This window comes from Oryctolagus cuniculus, chromosome 1 (genome assembly GCF_051225735.1).
Source record: "Oryctolagus cuniculus isolate XC-2025 breed Fujian yellow rabbit chromosome 1, ASM5122573v1, whole genome shotgun sequence".
Lineage (NCBI taxonomy): Eukaryota > Metazoa > Chordata > Mammalia > Lagomorpha > Leporidae > Oryctolagus > Oryctolagus cuniculus.
The window spans coordinates 113,353,791-113,377,144 of NC_142867.1; the positions used below are offsets into that span (position 1 = coordinate 113,353,791).

The 23,354-nt window shown below is 52.6% G+C and overlaps 1 protein-coding gene across 8 annotated transcripts in view; it reads left to right on the forward strand.

The window, feature by feature from the left end:
• GRIK4 (glutamate ionotropic receptor kainate type subunit 4) overlaps positions 1-23,354 on the forward strand; it is a 433,666-nt gene that overhangs the window by 241,575 nt on the left and 168,737 nt on the right. For all 8 annotated transcript variants that reach the window (XM_051819416.3, XM_051819403.3, XM_089313654.1 and 5 more), the window contains one exon: positions 15,692-15,856. In XM_051819416.3, coding sequence (XP_051675376.1) covers positions 15,692-15,856 — 165 coding nt within the window. The remainder of the gene's footprint in view (positions 1-15,691; positions 15,857-23,354) is intronic.

Below are 23,354 nucleotides of genomic sequence, written 5' to 3' on the forward strand. Positions count from 1 at the left end.
TTCCCGGCCTCCCAGTGCAGGGTACAGATGGCCCAGACATTTGGGCCATCTTCCACTGCTTTCCCAAGCCATAGCAGAGAGCTGGATCTGAAGAGGAGCAACTGGGACTAGAACCACCACCCACATGGGATGCTAGCACCGCAGTTGGAAGCCTATCCCACGTGTTTTGTTGTTGTTGTTGTTTTTTGTTTTTTATGATTTAAAATGTGACTGCTAGGTCTTGTGCCACGGCTCAATAGGCTAATCCTCTGCCTGCGGCACCAGCACACCGGGTTCTAGTCCCCGTCAGGGTGCTGGATTCTGTCCCGGTCATTCCTCTTCCTGTCCAGCTCGCTGCTGTGGCCTGGGAGGGCAGTGGAGGATGGCTCAAGTGCTTGGGCCCTGCACCTGCATGGGAGACCAGGAGAAGCACCTGGCTCCTGGCTTCGGATCAGCGTGGTGCGCCGGCCACGGCGGCCATTGGAGGGTGAACCAACGGCAAAAGGAAGACCTTTCTCTCTGTCTCTCTCTCTCACTGTCCACTCTGCCTGTCAAAAAAAAAAAAAAAAAATGTGACTGCTAGAACACTGGACGTGACACATCTGGCTTGCAGTATTCTTCTTTGAAACGGTTCTGGTGGAAAGACAGGCTGAGCCACATATCAAAGAGACCAGGAATGCAGTCCCTCAGACATAGAAGTGGGTGAATGGTAGGCCAAGGATCCTCAGGGGGTTATTTCAGTAGCCCTGGGAGGAGGTGAGGAAGGTGTGGACGGGCAGGGCAAGGACGAAGAAAGAGATGAGGCAGATTCAAGTGCAGGGTGAGGCAGACTCCACAAGGTTGTTAGACTGCAGGGGTGCGAGATGAGAGTAGCCCCTGGCTACTTCCTGCTTAGGTGGGACATCCCCCATCACATCTCCATAGGAAGTGCTGCAGTGGGGGTGAGAACTGTTCTTTGCTTCTAGAGAGGGGCAAGTGGTGTTGTCGTCATCACCGTAAGGTTTCCGTATGTTGCTGTTGTCATTGGTTCTGGCCAACAGGCAAGGAGAGGAGAGACCAGGCAGGAACACGGCCCCATGATTTGAGTCACCTCCACTGGCATCTGCTAGCCCCGATTCCGCCCCTGGCCTCCCTGAGCTCAAGGAAGGCTGGCAGCTGTGTGTCCGGTGACAGCTTGGCCTCCTGTGTCAGGCAAGGGCCGGACAGCGTCCAGGGCCGGGCTTAGTGAGCACCCTGGCCGTGCCGTCTTGCCCTGCCTCCTTCCTTCGCCCCTTGCCCCTTCTCCCACCCTAGCTGCGCCTGGGTTTGCCTTCAGCCTCTGTCTGTCTGCATTTCTGCGGGGTTTAGTTTGGAAAATGCCCTGTTTCCCCTCTGTAATTCTCAGCTCTCCCTCTGCACTGCACTGGCTCCCCTTTCTGAGCCCTCCTCATCTTAACTGAAACACCTGTCCCGGACCCTGTGAGTCCCTGCACTTCTCTCCCTAACCACACCTTCCCTCCCAAGAGGCTGCCTGCCTCTCCATTCACTTCATCACTCCTCCACCTGCCGCAGCCCCAACACTGCCCCTCCCCCCTCCCACTTCCTAATTGCCAGATCTCATGGAAAATTCTGTGTCCTTGTCCGGTCTGATTTCTGTCCTCCTAGGATCCTCTGGCCTAACCGCTGCCTCTCAGACTCCCCCCCCACACACACACTCTCACCAGGCACTGAGCCCCCAGGGTTTGAGCTGTGGCCCTGTTCTCTTCTTACTCTCTGTCTGCCCTGTGCCGGATCCGGAGCATCACTGCCACCCTTCCCCGGAGAGCTCCCAGGCCTGTGTCTTCAGCGTGGACCGCTCTCTGCAGAGCCAGGCCAGAAATCTCATTATTCTGTAGCTTGCCTTGAACTTAACCAACACTGCACCAAAATCATCACCTTTGGCCTTCTCCAGGAGCACAGAATTCTTTATCCTGGTGACCGTGTCCCATCCGGGTCAGAAGTGAAGCCAGCGGCCACTCTCATCTCACACCCCCTACCCCCTGAGGGCAGTTTGACAGCCTATGGAGTCGACCTCATCAGCCACGTCTGAATCTGCGCCATCTCCCTGGTCCTCCTTGCCCTGCCCCTTAGTACCTGCCTCGTGTCTCTTTCTGGGACCATGAAAATAGCCTCATGCTGCTCTCTCCTACTCACATCCTACCCTCTGTCCAGCATATCTACCAGGTAGCTCTAAAATGCAAATTCTGTGACCGTTATCCCCTTTGAAAGTCCTCCCGGTGTTCCTGGGCACCTGCAAGGTGCAACCCAGTCCCCAGCGAGACACACCAGGTCCTGCATGCTGGCTCCTGTCCTCCCATCCAGCCTCCCCTGCCTCATGCCAGTCACCCCAGGCCCTCTCATGCCTTCGGGGACCCCTCACTGGGACACACTTCGCTCCCTTACACCTGCTTCAAGGCTGCCTCTTTGTGAAGCCTGGTAGGTAGTAGGCACTTAACATGGGTGTGCTAGACCAATGCTTAAGGCTTTCTTAAAATGTCCCAAAGAGTGTGATGTTCCTTTGTCTGTGCTTCCTTACACCTGCGCGGTTTTCTTGCTGGAGACCCTTACTTCCTTGGGCAGTGGCGGTCTGCCATCTCCTCTCCCAGGAGGTCTTTGAGAGCCCAGGACTCAGTCTTCACTGCTGTGGTTTGCCAGCATGTGCACATCTGGATCATGGCTGGAGCATCGTGAGGTTTTGTGATGCCACTCACCATACTGGATTATAGCTCCTCGTCCTCCTCTGGACCCTGGAAGCACAGACACATCCTATCCGACTTTGCATTCCTAGTGCCTTGCTTGCCTAGGCATCTCCTGCATACTGGATGAGTTAGTAAGTAAAGGAGGGACGGAATGAACGAATGCATTACCTGTCCTCATTACATGATTCGGTTCTAGATGAATGGCACAGACTCTAGATGCTTTGGGAAGTTATAGGAGGGTGAAATCGGTGTGGCTGGAACAATTCAGTGCTTACCAGGGACACACTGGGATTGAGACACAAGAATGGAGTTAAGTTTTACATAGGATTTGGGTGTGAGTAAAGAAAACCTGAAAGCGTGGCCAGCGCTGTGGCGCAGCAGGTTAAAGTCTTGGCCTGAAGCACTGGCATCCCACATGGCTGCCAGTTCTAGTCCCGGTTGCTCCTCTTCTGATCCAGCTCTCTGCTATGGTCTGGGGTAGCAGTAGAAGATGGCCCAAGTCCTTGGGCCCCTGCACCCACGTCGGAGGCCCGGAGGAAGCTTCTGGCTCCTGGCTTCGGATCGGTGCAGCTCCAGCCCTTGCGGCCATCTAGGGAGTGAACCACTGGATGGAAAACCTCTCTCTCTCTCTGTCTCTACCTCTCTCTGTAACTCTGTCTTTCAAATCAATAAAATTAATCTTAAAAGCTGAGAGCTTTCCAGGAAAAGAGATCGACTAGGCAGAAAACACAGGGTAAAATGACAGGCTCTGTTCAGGCTTCAGCAAAGACAAGCTCAATGTAGCTAAGTGGTCATGGAACACAGTAGTATCCGGGCATGGAAAGGCATGGTGGGGCCAGGCAGGTGGATCTGCTATGGGGAATAGCTGGACTGGCGTGAGACAGGCAAAGGCAGGAGACAGAGAAATAGGAGGTGGTGGCAGTGGCTGGGAGGCAAATCCCTGGCATTCCTGAGGGACTGGACAGTGGAGCGGCTGCAGGGTATGGAGAGTGCAGGACAGCTCTGCTGGGGATTCGTATGTGGGTAACTGGTCCTATTAATTGAAACTGGGAAGTCAGAAAGAGCCTCTGATTCTGTAAAAAGATAAGGGGTTGCATTTGGGACATGGAGTTTGAAAGGGTCTCCAAAGGGACATTTCCTATTAGCCAGAAACAGGAGTCTGATGTGGATAAGAAATTGGGGTTGGGCTGGCGCTGTGTCGTAGTAGGTTAAGCCTCCACCTGCTGCGCCAACTCCTCTTTTGATGCAGCACTCTGCTTGTGGCCTAAGAAAGCAGTGGAAGGTGACCCAAGTGCTTGGGCCCCTGTACCATGTGGGAGACCCAGAAGAAGCTCCTGGCTTCAGATGGTCTCAGCTCTGGCCATTGTGGCCATCTGGGATGTGAACCAGCAGATGGATGACCTCTTTCTCTATCTCTCCCTCTCTCTGTCTATAACTCTACCTCTTAAATAAATAAAATCTTTAAAAATTTAGGGTTAAGGGTAAGGATTTGGGAATTATCTATATGAGCTGACAGTTAAGAATTGATAGGTTGTAGTGCTATCTCATCATGGTTTTCACTTGCGTTTCTCTAGTGACTACCAAGGTTGAGTGAACACTTGCGCATACTAATTTGCCACCCATATAACTTCTGAAGTGTCAACTCAAATCTTTGGCTCATTTTAAAAATTGGGTTGTTTTCTTATTATTGAATTTTGTTTTCAACAGTAGAGACAAGGGCTGTAATATTATTGAATTTTGAAAGTTCCTCCTTTGAGATCCAAGTCCTTTACCCAGTATATTCTTCACATATAGTATGTTCTCTGTCTATGGCTAAACATTCTGCTAACATCATCTTTTTAAAGAGATTTATTTGAAATGCAGTTAGAGAGAGAGAGAGAGAGAGATCTTCCATCAGCTTGTTCACTCTCCAAATGGCTGCAATGGCCAGGGCTGGGCCAAGCCAAAGCCAGGAACCAGGAGCTTCATCTGGGTCTCCCTTGTAGGTGTCAGTGACCCAAATACTTGGGCCATCTCCCACTACTTTCTCAGGTGCATTAGCAGGGAGCTGGATCAGAAGTGGAGTAGTTGGAACTTGAACTGGCACTTGTATGGGATGCTGGTGTTGCAGGCGGCAGCCTAACCTACCATGTCACAATGCCGGCTCCTAACATCTCCATTTGAAGAGCAGACATTTCTAATTTGGATGCTCTGGTTCGCTGAGGTTTTGCTTTGTAAGGTTGTGCTTTTGGTGTCTTATCTAAAAAAAATCTTTGTCTAACTCAAAGTCATGAAGATTTTCTTCTAGAGGTTTTATTGTCACGACTTTTACCTTTATAGTCTATTTTGTGTTCATTGTTGTATATGATGTGAGACAGTTTGAAGTTTTTTGTTGTTGTTGTTGCAGTTTTACAACTTTAGTCAGTTCTCATCCACGTTGACTGTAGATTTTTGAAAGTGGTGACAGGTACAGAGGTAACTGAAGTGTGGAGCTTGTTTGGTGAGCCTTCATCCTCTATGTTTTCTGGACAGTCGCGTGGGATGTTCCTTATTCCTTTGGCCCAGAGAGCTTGGTTGAACCTGGATATTGGTGCACACATTTGGAGCCTCCATCTCTTTCATGGCAAAATTCTGGATTTTTTAGTGCCTGAGAGGCATGCTTCTTCTTTTGTTGTTGTTTTTTAAAAATTAATGTTGGGGTCAGTGCTGTGGCATAGTGGGTAAAGCCACCACCTGCAGTGTTGGCATCCCATATGGGTGCCGGTTCGAATCCAGCTCTCTGCTATGGTCTGGGAAAGCAGTAGAAGATGGCCCAAGTCCTTGGGCCCCTGCACCCGTGTGGGGGACCCGGAGGAAGCATCAGCCCAGCTACAACCATTGTGGCCATCTGGGGAGTGAACCAGCAGATGGAAGACCTCTCTCTCTCTCTCTCTCTCTCTCTGACTCTCTGTAACTATGCCTTTCAAATAAATAAATAAATAATAAAATCTTTAGGGCTGGTACTGTGGTGTAGCAGGTAAAGCTGCTGCCTGCAGTGCCAGCATCCCAGATGGGCTCCAGTTTGAGTCCCGGCCGCTGCATTTCTGATCCAGCTCTCTGCTGTGGCCTGGGAAAGCAGTAGAAGATAGCCCAAGTCCTTGGGCCCCTGCACCCATGTGGGAGACCTGGAGGAAGCTCCTGGCTCCTACCTTCGGATGGGCTCAGCTCCGGCTGTTGCGGCTAACTGGGGAGTGAACTAATGGATGGAAGACCTCTCCCTCTCTCTGCCTCTCCTTCTCTCTGTAACTGATTTTCAAGCAAATAAATAAACCTTTTAAAATAAAATAAAAGATTAAAAAAAACTAATGTATTTATTTGAAAGGCAGAGTTATAGAGATAGAGAGAGAGCTTCCGTTCACTAATTCACTCCCCAAATGGCCGTAATGGCCAGAGCTGGGCCCATCCAGAGCCAGGAGCTTCTTTCCAGTCTTCCACATGGGTGGAGGGGCCCAAGCACTTGGTCCATCCTCCACTGCTTCCCCAGACCACTAGCAGGGAACTGGATTGGAGTGGAGCAGTTGGGATTCAGATGGCCGCCCAGATGGGATACCAGTGCTGCAGGTGGCAGCTTTACCCGCTACACCACAGCACCGGCCCCAGGGCACACTGCTTGAAGCCCACTCCGTGCATGCCCTTGGGACTGTTGATGATGTACTCTCGGGCCACCGCCTCGTTGATGGCAGAGCGGCCTCTTCTCTTCTCACCATCCTTCTTTGCAGGAGCCATCGTGTGGGGCCCATGTTGGAAAGGAAGTGCGAGAGGGATTGTCATTCTTTTTCTTTAACCTATGGAAACATTCAATTGTTTCAGCACAAGTTGGAGAAAAAAACACATTTTCACTTGCGCTTTTATGAAAATCAATTTTCTGTGGATGAAAGGTCTTCGAAACGTTCATAGAAAAATGCATATTATGAAATAAGTATGCATGGATTTCATTATTTTTTGCATCAAAATAAACTTATCTTTTAATTCCGTTTTTCCATGAACTTTGCGTGTAAGGGTCAAAGAAGTAATTTTGCTGGGAGGAATAGAAGTTGGCACAGAATCCTTCAAAAGCCAAGAGAGGTTTGTCTGAGACGTTTATAAAGTGCCTTTTGTTGTTAGGCAAGGTGCTAGATACTGGGGATAGAAAAACTTGAAGAGCAACAGTTGAAGACTAAACCAGCCATTGAAATTCAGAGTTAGAAGCGTGGGTTTCTCCCTCCCTCCCTCCCTCCCTTCCTTCCTTCCTTCCTTCCCTTCTTTTTAAAGATGTATTTCTTTATTTGAAAGGAAGAGTTACAGAAAGAGAGAAAGAGAGAGAGACAAAGAGAAAGATCTTACATCTGCTGGTTCACTCCCCAAGTGGCTGCAAAGGCCAAGCAGGGCTGATCCGAAGCCAGGAGCTCCCTCTGGGTCTCCCATGCAGGTGCAGGGGCCCAAGCACTTGGGCCATCTTCTGCTTTCCCACGCCACAGGCAGAGAGCTGCATCAGAAGAGGAGCAGCCAGGACAATAACCAGTGCCTGTATGGGATGCTGGTGCCACAGGCAGAAGCTTAGCCTGCTGTGCCAGAGCGCCGGCCCCAGGCATGGGTTTCTAGGTGAACATGTTGTCATGGCACTTGACCAGCCTCTGTGTTCGGGGAAGGCTTCCTGGAGGAGGGGATGTCTGAGCTGAGAACATCCTGTGTGAGAGTGGTCAGTGAGCAACGGGAAGAAGGCGGGAGGGAGAGAGTGAGCAAGAGTACACAGGCATGCGACGGGAATGTGTGAGTGCATACGCTCCTGTGTGCCTGTGTGCATGCATGTGGACCTGTGTGTGCAGGGGTGTGCTGTGATTCGTTCACTGTTCCTCTGTTCCTGGAAGGTAGAAGGGATGAGCAGTGAAGCAGAATCTGTGCATACTAGGGGTCTTCAAAAAATTCATGGAGAACAAAGTATTATTGGGAAAAAAAGCTGCATGGATTTCAATTTCTTCTGCACCAAAATAAACTTTCGGTTTCGTTCCGTTCTCCACGAATTTCTTGACATTCCTTGGAACGGAGTTTCAGAGAGAGCCAGAGTTTCTTTGCCGCTGCAATGAATTCCCTGTATTTAGAGGTGGGAGACGTGGGTAAGAATGAGCAGCCTGCTTGGAACCAGCGCCGTGGGGTCGGACCGGGCTGAGGAGGACTGATCTGAGAACGACTGAGGAACTCAGCCAGAAACAGTGGGTGGCTGGTGGTTAGGGTGAGGGGCTGGGGTCTGGGTGGCTGCCATGAACTAAACTTGAGAATAAAGCAGGATGAAGACAGCCTTCTAAGAGGCCTCAGAGGGAACCTACACTGCTGGCACCCTGACCTTGGACTTGCAGCCTCCAGAATTAAGTCTGCAGCCCCGGCCAGTGAACAGTCTGTGGAGTGAGAGGGGGCCGGCCAAGCAAGGTCAGGGGTCCTGATGGCCCAGGGTCAGGGCCAAGGTGAGGATGAAGGTGTGTGCTGATTCCCTGTGCCAGGAGGGTGGACCTGGAGCAAAGGGCTTTGTGAGGATGCAGGTGAGCGGAGGAGGCTGGTGCCCCAGCTGTCATGGGAGAGGGGCTGCAGAGGGAAAGGGAGACTGGACAGGAAGGGTCAGCAAAGGCATGGGCAGGGAGCAGAGGGCCATCCAGGCCCTTCGAGGCCCTGTCACTGTGCAGGTAGAAGGGGCTGCCGCAGCTGCACTATAAGTGGGAGCCAGGCTGCAGGGCGCAACCCTTCCGACAAGAGGCAGGGCCCGAGGACTTTGAGCAAGTCGGTGACGAGGTGCCTCTCCTGGGTCGTCCTGGCCACACACATTAGGGGTGATCTAGAAAGTGGCAGAGTGGGAGCCAGCATGTAGCCTGGTAGTTGGGACAACCGCATTCCGTGTTGGGAGTGCTTGGCTTCAATACCTGGGTCTGGCTTCTGATCCAGCTTTCTGCTAATGCAGACTGGCAGCTAGCAGTGATGGCTCAGGTAATCAGGTTTCTGCTACTTATGTGGGAGACCCGGATTGCGTTCCTGGCTCCCAGACGTGGCCTGGGCCAGGTCCAACTGTTTTGTGCATTTGGAGAGTGAACCAGCAGATGAGAGTGCTCTCTCTCTCTCAATCTCCCCCCCATCTCCCTCCCTCCCTCTCTCTCTCTCTCTCTCTCTCCCTCTCTCTCCCTTTCCCTTTCACACAAATAAAAAATAAATGAATAAATAGGGAAGTGTTGCAGTGGGGGAGCCAGGCCACCAGCCCTTGGGAAGGTTTCTTTCACACAGTGGACACCGACATGGGACGGAACAGGGAGAGGAGTGTGGGATCAAGATGGGCATGGCCCAGGCACTGCCCTTCCCTTTGTGTGAGTCTTAGGACTGGAAAGAGTGGACAGTGCTTGGGGCTCATGGGGAGAGCAGCTCACTGGGAAGGCAAAGGGTCATGCCTGGGCCTAAAGGGGACACACTGAGTCCTTCCGGGTTGGAAGAGCCTCCATGGCTGGAAAGCAGAGGCAGATCCAGTCCCTAAATGTGCCTTCCCATCTCAGCCTCGCCCTGCCGCCGCCCAGCCTCACTGTGGCTGCTGGTTCACTCGTACGCACAGCAGTGCCCAGGGCTGAAGGATGTGCTGGCGCGTCCTGTTCCTCACTTGGTAGCTGCTGGGAACTCTGAACGTCCGACCTAGCCGTGCAGTGGGGCCTTGGGGACACAGCGTAGACCAGAAGCATCGGCGGCACATTAGGTCTTGAGCACACGCTTTTCCTTCATCCATCTGGCCCCCTCCCCTGGGACAGCTGAGGACCAGTGTGCTGCTGGTAGCTGCCCACTGGGGACATGTTCTTCTTGATCTTGGACTTGCAGCCCTGGCCAAGGGAGCCTTAGCCTCCACCTTGTCTTTGATGGCCATAGCCCTGGAATCTGGGTTCCTGGTGGCCCCATAATAATCCTGATCCCCATAGGGTTGGTGCCACCCATCCACCCAACTGAGGCTGTTCCCAGATAGAAGTGAAACACTGTGTAAAACCTAAAGCCCAGCGAACCGCGGTGTCCAGGAAGGCGAGTTGGAGAGCACCTGCCAAATATTTTTGAGTTCAGAGTCCTGCGTTAGAGCCTGGAGGGTGGGGTGGGGGGAGGAAAAAGAGGTGCAGAGACGATCTCTTACTCCCCTTAACAAAAGGTTCTCTGGTCATTATACCTCTGTCTCTCCAAGTGTGTCTGGTGATGCTCTGTGGATCTGCTGTGCAGTTTGACATGGCTGACTGGTGTGCTGCACATCTGGGTTTGTCTTAATCAGCCCAGGCTGCCGTAACGAGATAGCATGGTCTGAGTGGCCTACACAGCAGAGATTCATGGTTCACTATTCTGGAGACTGGGAATTCCAAGGCCATAGTGCAGCAGGTTCAGCTCCAAGTGAGGGCTGTCTTCCTGGCTTACAGAAGGCCACCGCCTCTCTGTGTCTTCACATGGTGGAGAAAGTGAGCTCTCTGCTGTCTCTTATAGGGACACTAATGCTGTTAGACCGGGGCCCTGCCTTTATGACCTCATCGAAAGCCAAGTGAAGTGACGCTGGGGGTCTGTGGTTCATTGTAAGAATTGGGAGTGGGGGCAGTGAAATCCATCGTGCATGTCTCGAATGCGTCCTTTACAAAAGGAGGGGACAGACAGAGCTCACAGGCTTGGGACGACTCCTTTTTGTGTTGCCCGCTACAGCCCAGGTATGGCGTGCCCTTTGTGTACTGATGGGGCAGAGCCAAGTCCAGTGTGATTCTGTAACATGAACACCAGGATCCGAGCATAACTGAGTTTCCAGATTCCCAGGGGGCAGGCATTTTCTGAGAGATTATTTAATCAATGTATTTCATTATATCTGATTTGGTAACTAATAGTTTGCGGGATGGAAAAGTTGGTAGGAGAGAGTTGACATGGCCCAAAGGGAAGGATTGATGCCTCCATTCTAAAACTCTCACTGGGGGCCTGGGCATTGGCCTGGTGGTTAATGTGCTCATTAGATGCCCCTGTGCCACACCAGAGTGCCTGGGTTCAGGTCTCAGCTTTGGCTGCTGGCTCTAGCTTCCTGCCGATGCAAAACATGGGAGGAAACTGTGATATTTCAAGTGATTGGGCTCTCACCACCCCTGTGGGAGACCGGGGTTGACTTCCTGGCTCTGGCTTTGGTCCCACCCAGTTCCAGCCATTGGGGACATCTGAGGGGTAAGCCACTAGATGGCAATTCGGACTATGTGTTTGTATGTCTCGCTCTCTGCCTCTCAAATAAATAAATATTTTTTAAATAAAAAAGGGGCCTGTCTTGTGGCATAATAAGTTAAGCTACTAGGAGCACCGGTTCAAGTCCAGCTGCTCCACTTCTCATCCAGCTCCCTGCTAATGCACCTGAGAAAGCAGCACAAGATGGCCTAAGACCTCGGGCTCCTGCTGCCCACGTGGGAGACCAGGATAGAGTTCTGGGCTCCTAATTTTGGCCTGGTCCATACGTGGCTATTGTAGCCATTTGGGGAGTAATCCAATGGATGGAAGATCACTCTTTCTATCTCTTCCTTTATGTCACTCTTCCGTTCAAATAAATAAATAATCTTTAAAAAAAAAAAAAAGCAGGGGCCAGCATTGTAGCATTCCTGGTAAAACTTCCACCTGCAGCACCAGCAACCAATTTGAGAGCCAGTTTGAGTCCCAGCTGCTCCACTTCTGCTCCAGCTCCCTGCTAATGGCCTGAGAAAATAGTGGAGGATGGCCCAAGTACTTGGGCTCTTGCCACCCATGTGGGAGAACCAGAAGAATCTCCTGGATCTTGGCTTCTGCCTGGCCCAGCCCTGGCCATTGTGGCCATCTGGGTAGTGAACCAGCTGTTAGATGATTGATCAATCTCTCTCTCTCCCTCCCTCCCTCCCTCCCTCTCCTTGCATCTCTGACTTTCACATAAATAAAATATAAATCAAGAGCCGGCATGGTGGCTCAGCAGGTTAAAGCCACGGCCTGCAGGGCCAGCATCCCATTATGGGCACTGCTTTGAGCCCCAGCTGCTCTATTTCCGATCCAGCTCCCTGCTAATGTACCTGGGAAAGCAGCAGAGGATGGCCCCAGTGTTTGGGCCCCTGCACCCATGTGGGAGACCTGGAAGAAGCTCCTGGCTCCTGGCTTCGGCCAGGCCATCCTGGCTGTTTGAGGGCATTTGGGGAGTGAACTAGCAGATGGAAAATCAATCTCTCTCTCTCTCTCTCTCTCTCTCACTCCTCTCTTTCTGTAACTCTGCCTTTCAAATAAGTAAATAAGGGGCCGACACTGTGGCATAGCCAGTAAAGCCACTGCCTACGGTGCCAGCATCTCATATAGGCGCCGGTTCAAGACCCTGCTGCTCCACTTCCAATCCAGCTCTCTGCTATGGCCTGGGAAAGCAGTAGAAGATGGCCCAAGTCCTTGGGCCCCTACTCCCATATGGGAGACCCGCAGGAAGCTCCTGACTCCTGACTTCAAATCAGCACAGCTCTGGCTGTTGTGGACAACTGGGGAGTGAACCAGTGGACGGAAGACCTCGGAAGACCTCTCTCTCTCTCTCTCTCTCTCTCTCTCTCTACCTTTCCTCTCTGTGTAACTCTGACTTTCAAATAAATATATAATTAAAAAAAGTAAATGAATCTTTAAAAAATCTTTAAAAAAACCTAAATATTGTATTGCAAGAAAATTTAAAAAATAAAAAGCTCACAGGGGCTGGGGTGGGAGTGGGAGAGGTAGAGTTTTCGGAGCCCATGGTCCAGCCTGTCACCTTTAATGTCTCCAAGTTGGCTCATCTCCATGACACTTCCTCTGCAGTGGCTTTAAGGCTCCTGTGCCCCAGCAGCAAGTCCCTGGCAAGAGGGGTTCTCACGGGAGGGAAGCCGAGCCCCGGGCAAGGGTGCCAGGTCCAAAGTCACCAGCTGAGGTCACCTCTGTCCTCTCCTGCCCGCCAGCCCTGAGAGATGGACAGGTCGCCGGCTCCTCTCACCTGTGTTTTCTCGTGTCTGCATTAAGATAACAGCCCTAGTCCACAGAGCTGCTGCGAGGGTCAACAAGCTAATGTCCATTAAGCACGCACACGGCTTTTGTCATTGGATAAACATAGCACTTGTGTCGTCTTTCTGTGGCTTGTGCTACGTGATGCTGCTGACTCCTGACATTCGGTATCTCTTTCCCATGCTCCAGGACTAGGCTGAGGTTTTCATTTTCCTGTCCCCTCCCCTCCCCTCCCCTCCCCTCCCCTCCCCTCCCCTCCCTTCCTCTCTCTTCCCCTCCCCTCCCTCCCCTCCCCTTCCTTTACCTTCCTGAGAGAGAGAGAGAGAGAGAGAAAGAGAGCAACCTTCCATCTGCCCCCAAACAATCGGGACTTGTCTGGGCTGAAACCGGGAGCTGGGAAGTGAACCCAGGTCTCCCGCATGGGTGGCAGGAATCCAGCCCCTTAAACCATCACTGGTGGGCCAGCGCCGTGGCTCACTAGGCTAATCCTCCGCCTTGTGGCGCCGGCACACCAGGTTCTAGTCCCGGTCGGGGTGCCGGATTCTGTCCCGGTTGCCCCTCTTCCAGGCCAGCTCTCTGCTGTGGCCCGGGAGTGCAGTGGAGGATGGCCCAAGTGCTTGGGCCCTACACCCCATGGGAGACCAGGATAAGTACCTGGCTCCTGCCATCGGATCAGCGCGGTGCGCCGGCCGCAGCGCACCGGCCGCGGCGGCCATTGGAGAGTGAACCAACGGCAAAGGAAGACCTTTCTCTCTGTCTCTCTCTCTCATTGTCCACGCTGCCTGTCAAAAAAAACAAAAAACAAAAAACAAAAAACAAAAAACATCACCAGTGCCTCCCAGGGTGTGCATTAGCAGGACGCTGGAGTCAGGAGTGGAGCTAGGACTTGAATTCAGGCTCTCTGCGTTTTAACCGCCGGGCCCTCCACTATGATGCTTTTAACAGTGCAGCATTTTTCCCATATCAGATCTTATATAGAACCCAAATATCTGAAACTGATGGATGTGGAGTTGTGCTTGTTTCCACGGGCATGGGGCTAGATAGGCAGCCTTGCCCCCAACTTCCCTCCTGTGGAGCCCTGGGGTCCTCCCACAGACCTCCACCTAAGACAAACTCCTCACTTTCTTTCTGGGCCCAAAGTCGTTGTTGCTGACACGGTGCAGCACCACTGCTGTGGTTTCTGCTTCCTGAGCAACCTCCTTGTCCCGGTCCTGCTTCCCTTGGCAGGAGGTATGAGGGAGCCCAGACTCTGCATTCACACCTGTGGCGTCCTTTGGCCACCTTAGGAGTGCATGGACTTTGCTGTTGCATTTACTTCATCATCTATGACTTGGGATGCTGTTGGGTTGCCCTGGCATGCATGGCCAACCTGAGAATGAAATTTAACATTTGTCTATTGCTCAATAAGACTATGTTTCTAAGTAAATCCCCAAAATAGGGGGGAAAAATCCTCTGCCGTATTCTGTGTCTTGGTTTCTGGTTTGTGAAATGGTGCTAATGAGGATTGGAGTCCTGTGCGTGGGACCCAGGCCTTTCTGTCCACCCCAGACAGAGTGAAGTGAATTCTGTTTGGCTTGATTCCCTGTCTTGTCATCAACCTCTGAAAGATAAGCTTCATCTTTCTTTTTTTCCCTCTAATGGCTTTATTGAAATATAATTCACCTATCACATAATTCATTCACTGAAAGTGTGCAATTCAGTGGTTTCAGTGTATTCTCAGAGTCGTCAACCATCACCATAATCCATTTTAGGACATTTTCACCCTGTCACAAATGAAGTGCCAAATGCATTCACAGGCACTCCTCATTTCTCCCCAGCTGCCCTCCGGCAGTTCTAGACAACCACTAACCTACTTTCTGTCTCTATACAGTCACCTGTTCTGGAGAGTTCGTAGAAATGGCATCATCCAGCATGTGATCTTCTGTGTCTGGCTTCTTTCACTTAGCATGTTTTCAAGGTCCACCCATGCACCTGTCCTGTATTCCTGTGTTTGTCATTGAATGAAGTTCCATCGTATGGGTAGACCATATTTTATTTATCCATCAGTCAGTGGGCATGTAGGTTGTTGCCGTTTTCTGGTAATTACAAATAATACTGCTAGGAATTTTTGTATGCAAGTTTTTGGATGGAGATTTTCATTTTTGTAACTTTCCCTCTCTAGAGAATTAAGGACCTCAGTACTAGATTGATTGAGTGCCTTCTGTGTCAAAGACACTTTGGTGACTACATACTGTCCCAGGTAATCCTCAGAATAACCCCAGGAGGAGGCTTTCTGCACTTCCTTACAAGTGGGGAACTGAGTGATGAAGGGTAGAACCAGCACTGGAAGCGGGGTCTCTGTGATGCTATAACCCTTACTCTTCGCAATGGGCGGCTCTCGGTGCTAGTCCACTGTGGCCATCCACATTGATGAAGTCTGTGCCGGGCCATCTACCTACATTATCTTCTTGATCCTCACGAACATCGCTGTTCCTGCTGTTCAGTGAGGAAGAGAGGTCCTGAGAAAACGTGTGGCTCCCCTGGTGACATGGCTCACTGGTGTCAGGTCCTGGGAGCCAGCACTCAGCATTTCTGCAGCTGCCCCTTCATGCCACACTCTGGCCTCCTGTAATGCCCTTTCACCTTGGAGAGAGTTCTTCACGTGCCCAGAATTCCAGTTCCAAAAGACGGCCGGTCTCCTTTCCTTTACACACGTGTGCCTGTCTGTGTGCATGTAGACGTGTGTCCGAGGGCATCATGGCCCCTGGGCTGAGGGACCTCACACAGACAAGAGCCTGCCAGGGCACCCCAGGGCTCCGGGCATGCACGTTCACACCGGAATGCCCTGCCCTGGCTACCCTGAGCTCTGGAGAATGCAGAGAACCTGCTTTGGAGGCTCGTTCTGAGGCTGGCCGGGAGGATGGGGTCGGGCAGAGCTGCCTGGAAGAGGAAGGTGGCCACAGGGGAGGCTGGAGAAGGTGGGGTGACAGTGGCGGGTGAGTACCAACTGTCTCCCTGTGGTTGCCTGCCCACAGCTGCTATCTTGGACGACCCCATGGAGTGCAGCCGAGGGGAACGGCTGTCCATCACCCTGGCCAAGAACCGCATCAACCGCGCTCCTGAGAGGCTGGGCAAGGCCAAGGTCGAAGTGGACATCTTTGAGCTGCTCAGAGACAGCGAGTACGAGACTGCAGAAACCAGTACGTAGAAGGGGCAGCGGTGCCCTCTGCCTCCGTGGCTGGCAGAGGGTGAGCTGGCGGTGTGAGCCGTGTCCATTGCTAGGCCTCTGATGCAGATATCCCCAGGGGCGGGGGAGAAAGTGCACCAGGAGCCCCCGAGGGCTCTCAGCCTGGATTAGTCTCAGGTTTTGTTGTGAGTCACGTGTGGAGTAGAGCTAAGACAAGAAATACGTTCATTCATTCATTGATCCACCCACTCATTCCTCCTTTCATATATCGATCCATTCACCTCCTGGACATTTTGTGCACAAATCCCTGAATGAAATCCTGTGTATCATTAAGAAAGAAGAGAGGGCCAGCCCGGGGCAGCTTAGCCATCTCATGACTGACCGATTGTCTTGCTTTCTCCTGCTGAAGACAGTGTCGTGGGAGTGAATTGGGACTTGGGTTGGAGTTTGACCAATCACCACGGGAACCTTGGGCCTCAGTTTCTTCAGCTATAAAATGGGAGTGCTAGGCTCTACTTTGCAAGGCTCACCAGTAGCGAAGATTTAAGTAAGCGAAAATATAGGAAAATCATCTGTGAATTGCAGTATTTTACAGAAATGCATAGGAGGGGGTCTTCAGAAAGTTCATGGAAAACCATATTATGAAAAAGCTCCATGGAGTTAAAAAATTTTTGTACCAAAATCAGCTGATGTTTTAATTCCATTTTCCATGAACTTTTTGCAGTAGCCGTAGGAGAGGTGACTAAACTTGCTCCTGTGGAGCCCCTGCCACGCGCAGGGCACCACTGTTCATTCTCACAGCAGCCTGAGAGTTAACTGTTTTTGGTTCCACTTTGGAGAAGAAAAATGGAGGCTCGAAGACATTGAGTGCTTTGCCCGCCCACTGAGCCAGGCAGTGGCTGAGCCGGACCTGGGACCTGCGAGCCCAGAGCACATCGGCTACCCTTCTCCTGCCATCCCCTGGCAGGTTGCTGGTATTGCCTTGGCGACCTCGCTGGATTAGGCCCAGATTAGTGGGTCGGCAACTTCCCAGGAAAGAGCCCCTGGTGGAGGCCGTGGATCCTTAGCATCTGTGCCCTGAGACTTTGCCGAGCACCCCTCTCCTGTCTCCAATCCGTTTAGACCTTTAACAGTGCTCAATGGCCAAAACAGAAAAACAATTTGCTCGCTGGAGTGTTTATGTCAGGCAGCTGGTGTTCCATTTGAGCATCTAGCAATGCCTGGGGTGTTAGGGGTGCAAGAGAAGAAAAACCTTTTACCCTGGCCCAGGCACTAGAGGTGGGACATTGAAAGGAGCCACACAGGCAAGAATGGAGGAAAGCCGTGGCTCCAGAGACTCATCAGAGTCATCCTCCCTCCCTCCCTCTCTCTCTCTCCCTCCCTCTCTCTCTCTCTCTCTCTCAGTGCTCTTGCAGTATTTTGCAGCATTGGATCCAAGCCCTCCCCCCTGCTAGTTTGGTTTCGCTGGCTTATTCATCATACACCTGTTCTCTAACGGCTCCCCAGGCCCAATTTATTCTCTTTGTTCACTCAGGAACCTTTATGGAGATTTTTCTTGATGTCAGGCACAACTTAGGCTCCCATGCGTTGGGAACAATCGGGAAGCAGGTCAGACACAGTCCCTTGCCCTCAGGTGGCTTGCAGTCCCTTCAGAGTGCACCCCAGCCAGGCCCCTCAGTGCCCCTGCATTCCCAGGGTACGGGATCCGATTAGCCCGGCTAGTCTTGCTGCGTGGCCCGTCTGACAGGTTGCAGGTGTTGGCCAGATTGCTTAGTAACTGCCTTGGGGAGAGTGTCCGCTCCTGGTCCGGCAGCTGTGACAGAAGGTGGCTCCTACTGCACGGACAGGAGGATCTCTGGGCTCCGAGGCCTCCAGGAGGGGGCATGGGAGACAAGCACCCACGTGGTCATTCCTTCAGCATCTAGTCAGTAAGTCTTCAGTGAGCGCCTATTCTACTTTATTCTAGGCAACGAGAATCTGACATGAAACACACAAACATCCTGGCTGCTACAGAGGTTAATTTCTAATGCAGGGAAAGGAAGGTTCAGGTTTCCCAGGAGCTTCCAGAAGAAAGCAGAAGCGTCAGCAACGACTCCTTGTGAACCTCCTAATCCTGCCCAGGAGCGCTTCTTTGTCCCCAAGGACGGGTCTCAGACAAGGGCTCAGGTTGCTGGATGGTTCTGTCATCTGTGTTTGAGGAGCCAGCTCCTCCTTCCTGTCTTGGGTTCTTGGGGCTGCCCTGGTAGAACCCAGAGCACAGATTTTCCCATTGTGGACAGCACCATGCACAGATGCAAATTTCCTCTGCCGGTGACCCCTCCGCCTGGCTTAGTCAAGTCAGTACGTCTTAAATATTAAACTCCGTGAATCAGGGGGATGAAGGAAATTGCTATCTTTATTCCACATTACAGAGCTTTGGGTATCTTTTCATGCCTTTCTTTTATTCGCCAAGTATTTTATTACCAAATGGCCCTCAGTTCAGCTTTTACAGCTTAGTGTGTTTGAGACACAATTAGCATTTGTTAGAAAAGAGGGCTTCTGGATCTTTCTACCCCAAAGGGCAGCGTGCTCCCCCACAACAGGTTTTAAACACCATCCAGGTAGTTGTTAGAGAGATTCCAGCCCGCTGTCTGCCTCCTTGAGGGGGCGGGTGGGTGATGGGTTGGTGGTGGTGGCTGAAGCAATGACTGGAAATCAGCACAGGTCCTGGGACAGGGGAGTGGGAATGAGGGTCCCATGGTGGAGGAAGGACAACAGCTGTGATCTGTGATCTCTACTTTGGGGAGACTGCAGTACAGAGGTACTTCAAAAAGTTTGTGGATAAAGGAATTAAGAGATAAGTTTATTATGGTGCAAAAAAGTTTTAAAATTCATGCACATGAGGGTTCTTCATAAAGTTCCAGGCCCCCCATGTGGGTGGCAGGAACCGAGTTACTTCAGCTGTCACCACTGCCTCCTGGGGTCTGCATTAGACGAAGGAAGCTGGAGTCAGGAGACGGAGCTGAGAATCCAATCAGGTCTCCCGTGTGAAGCATGAGCATCTCAGCCACTAGGCTAAATGCCCACTCCAATTCCCTTCTGCTGGTTTACTCCCCAAGTGCCCACAATGACTGAGGACGGGCCAAGCCACAGCCGGGAGCCGGGAACCCAATCCAGATCTCCCATGTAGGTGGCAGGGACCCCGCTGCTCTGAATCCCAGGGTTGGAGTCAGCAGGAGGCTGGAGTCAGGGCTGGAGGTGGGGATCAAACCCAGGCCCTCTGTTGTGGCATGCAGGCATCTGAGTCCCTCGGCTAAACACGCCTGCTCCTCATCTCTAGATAACTCTACTGGTGAACACTGTGTCACTGCTATGTGACGCTCACCGCACACTGCGTTGTTTAGGGAGGCTGAGCATGAGCAGGACAGAGGCAGCGTCTGAAAGGATTCTGCTCTGCAGTTGGTTGAATCCGTGGAACCCACGCATCCGGAGGGCTGGCTGCATCCAGCATGCGGCAGCCTTGGCTTTTGTTGTTGGCTTTCGCCTCTCACCCTCCCCTGTCGGCAGCCTTCCTCCAGCCTCTCCCATCCTCCCCCTGTCTCCTGTGTTTTAAAGTTCAGCCATACCTCCATGTCAGTACCATCTCCAGGGCTCCTCTCAAGCGACCTGTTTGCTGTCAACTCCAACCCTAATTGGATAGTCCCCTTCCCTGCCTGGTTTTCTTGGCCTGATGCATCTGACAGCCTTGTGCTTTGGAGGCTGTGGTGGGCCGCCTCACGCCAACTGCCGCTCAGAGGCTCTGCTGTCTCTGGGCTAGTGGCCCAGGGCTAATCTCCACCATTAATTAAAAAACATGCAAGTGACTCTGGGGCCCCAGGCAGCTCCCCAAACCCCACCTATTCCAGGGTGTTGAAAGACACCCAGGTGACGGTGATGTTGGTTGGGAAGGGTAGAGGCTCTGATTGAGGCTGGGCTGATCCGATCCCACAGGTTGTGCAGTGGTGGGCGGGTTTCAAAGAGCTCTGTGCACACCTCCTCGGGGTTGGGAGAGTCTGCCTGGGGAGGCACCGGTTATTTCAGAACGAAGTGAGAAGAAGTCAGAGTCCAGAGGTCAGTCCCCCTCCACTGATGGTTGAGAGTGACGACTGCAGGTGGAAAACATCACACGGAGCATTAATTAGCAGCCAGCCTGGGCACTGGCAAGATGCAAGGAGAAATTGCCCTCTGTTCTAGATGGCTCAGGAAGCCAGATTCTCACGTAGGGCTTTATTCAAAGTGGAGGTGGCCGGTGCAGCATCCTGCAGTCCACATCGACCTCCCCTCCCTCTGCCCTTTCACCATTTCCGCCTGAGGCTTCCTGGTGTTTGACATCCCCACTCCCTCTCTGCAGCCCACGGATCTGAAATCAAAGGAATGGACAGCCCCTGTGGGGTCACCTCCCTCCTGCCCGGCCGGCCCCTCCCTCTCCGCTTCTGTATCTTATCTCCATCTCAGCCTTTCCTTTGCAGGGAGCTCCCACAAGGCATCGCGGTCCTCTGTTCCCATAGATCAGTGTGTCCCCTGCGGCCGATGTATTAGAGCTTAACTAAGTGCCCACCCCTTTGCCACGCAAACACCCCGAGGCACTGGCCCTGCTGCTGCCAGAGCCAGTCTGAGGTTCAGTTTCCTGCAGAGCTAGAGGCGGGGAGGGGGGAGCTCCCTGCGAGCCCCTCACCTGTGCCTCGGTTCGTCTCTGCGAGGCCGCGCATGCTATCAGCTGTTCACACTTGTTTCCCCTTGAAACCCAGGTGCACGCTGGTTATCGGAGCCTCGTGCAGCTGCAGCGCACCTCTGCGGGGCTGCTCCTCCTGCGCAGGCTTCTGAGCCTCTCGCAGGCTCCGTGGGCATGACCTCGGCGATTTGGAGCCGCCTCTAATAAGTGAGGTCGGCATCCCTCAATAGAATGAATCGAAGTCAGCATAAGGCAAAAAAAAAAAAAGAACTCACCGGAAGAGACAGGCACACAAATAGTGATGAGTCATCCAGCACAGTTCCTGGCTGTCCTCCTCTGAGTTTCCCACGTCACGGATGCCCACTGGGGACTCAGAACCGCAGTGGATCACGGTGCTTAGAAGTCATCTGGGGCCAGCACCGTGGCTCACTAGGCTAATCCTCCACCTTGCGGCGCCGGCACACCAGGTTCTAGTCCCAGTCGGGGTGCCGGATTCTGTCCCGGTTGCCCCTCTTCCAGGCCAGCTCTCTGCTGTGGCCAGGGAGTGCAGTGGAGGATGGCCCAAGTGCTTGGGCCCTGCACCCCGTGGGAGACCAGGAGAAGCACCTGGCTCCTGGCTCCTGCCATCGGATCAGCGTGGTGCACCGGCCGCAGCGCACCGGCTGCGGCAGCCATTGGAGGGTGAACCAACGGCAAAAGGAAGACCTTTCTCTCTGTCTCTCTCTCTCTCACTGTCCACTCTGCCTGTCAAAAAAAATAAAAAAAAAAAAAAAAGAAGTCATCCGGGCCTGCGTTGTGTAGATGGGGCCACTGAGGCCATTGCTGATTTCCAGGAAGATGTTAAGATCTGCACATCTGCACATCTACAGGACTCCTAGGTGACTCTGCTGAGGGTGAGCCGGGGAGTGGCTCAGACAGCACAGCAGGAGGTCAGGACTAGGACATGAAGAGTGGGTGTTTGGCATGGTGATAGAGACACTGCTTGGGACACCTTTGTCCCATAACGAAGTGCCTGGGTTTGAGACCCTGCTCTGCTTCAATTCCAGCTTCCTACGGATGCAGATCCTTGGAATTAGCAGGTGATGGTCAAGTGCTTGGTCCCTGTGGGAGATGTGGATTGGATTCCTGGCTTCAGCCTGGCCCAGCCCTGGCCTTTGGGGCCATTTGGGGAGTGAACCAATGGACGGAAAATCTCTCTCTCTCTCATTCTCTGTTGCTCTGCCTTTGAAATAAATAAATCTTTAAAACGATAAAATGAAAGCAGAGGTCCTGTGGGAGCAGGGGAGGGGCCGGGTCGGAGAGCCAGTGTGGTCTGGTGCTTGGATTGTATGCATCAGGATTCTAGTCCCGGTTCTGCCAGCACCTTGGGCTCATGTCCTGTGCATCTGTCAAATGGGAATAGTGTTCTCAGTTCCTGAGGTTTTTGTGAGGATCATGTGAGATGATGCAAGTAAGACTTAGCGCAGTGTGGGGCCTGGTGCAAGTGTGCAGCACGTTTTGCCCGATAGTATGAGTCGTAGGATTATGTAGCAGTCCTCCCTCTCAGGGTCTCTGTAAGGACACAGGTGGTAGTATGGCCAGCAGCTGGGGGCCTGGTACCTGAACAGCCCGGTGTATGGTGTTGCTACTCACACAGCAGTCTGGGGCCAGCTGAGGACTCTCCCACTGGGCCACTGACATTCTCCACTACCTAGGGAACCCCGACCAGGCAGACCCCAGCCATCAAAGGGTGTGAGGGTGCAGAGACCTGTCACTCCTGCCCCTGCATATGCCTCTCCTTGGCTCCGGGACCAGTAAGACCAATCCTCAGAAGCCACTGTCCACTCACGGAGATTTCAGAAGGGAACATGTTCCAGAAAGCTTTGACCTAGGAGAGGAGCATGGAAGGAGGCCATTGCTCACCTTGCCCTGGGATGGCGAGGGCTTTGCATTGTGTGCGGTGTGCGGCATAAACAGGCACACGGAGAGACCCTGGATTCCACTCGCTCAGCCTTCCACACCATGAAGTGTCTTCTTGTGGAGGACTCTGGGTTCTCCCAGCTCTCTCTGCGCCTCATCTCTGTCTGCCCTGGAAGGCTGTGATTGTTTACAGCCCACGCTCAGGGAGTGGCCCACGTGTGCCACAGCATGTCAGTGAGGAGGGCCTAAGGGGTTGGCCCTTCCCTGGGGGGCGCTGAAGTCCTTATCACCTACAGTTCACCCAGTTGGGCCAGCCACCTCCCAGCAAGCCCCTTCCCTCCTGCACTCTTCCTTGTCCAAGGGGTGAGAGCGTCCTGGGTCGTCTCAAGAAAGGAGTGAGTGTCCGTGAGCCTCTCCAGCCAGCCCAGGTTTCCAAGGGAACTCCAAATTCAGGCCAAAGCTGGCAATTTGGAGGGGAAGGAGTCCCTCCGTGGTTTCACAACACCCTATGGCGGTCTTTTATGCCAGCAGCTGCTCTGCTGGCTGGAAAACTTAGTTGCCATGGCGATGTCACTCCTGCCTCCATGCTTCCTCTCTTCTCTGCTCCCTGCGACGCAGAGGTCAAGCGGATTTCCCTCCCCTGCCGTGGCTCCCACAAACTTCTCTAGGTCCTCACATGGATGGCCTTGGCCTGTGGAATCGGGATCCCGGGGTTCCAGCTGAGAGCCTTTTGTAGATGATTTCCATTTCTACCGAGCAGGGCATCCTTCACAGAGAACCAATTCCCAGGTCCAGGCAGTCCCCAGGCCATGACTGCTGGTGAGACGATCATTCAGTTTCAGTGGACTCATTTGGATCATTTCCATTCAGCTGAGTAACCATCTATTGAGCAGTGCCTTTTGCCAGGACTGAGTAGATGTGA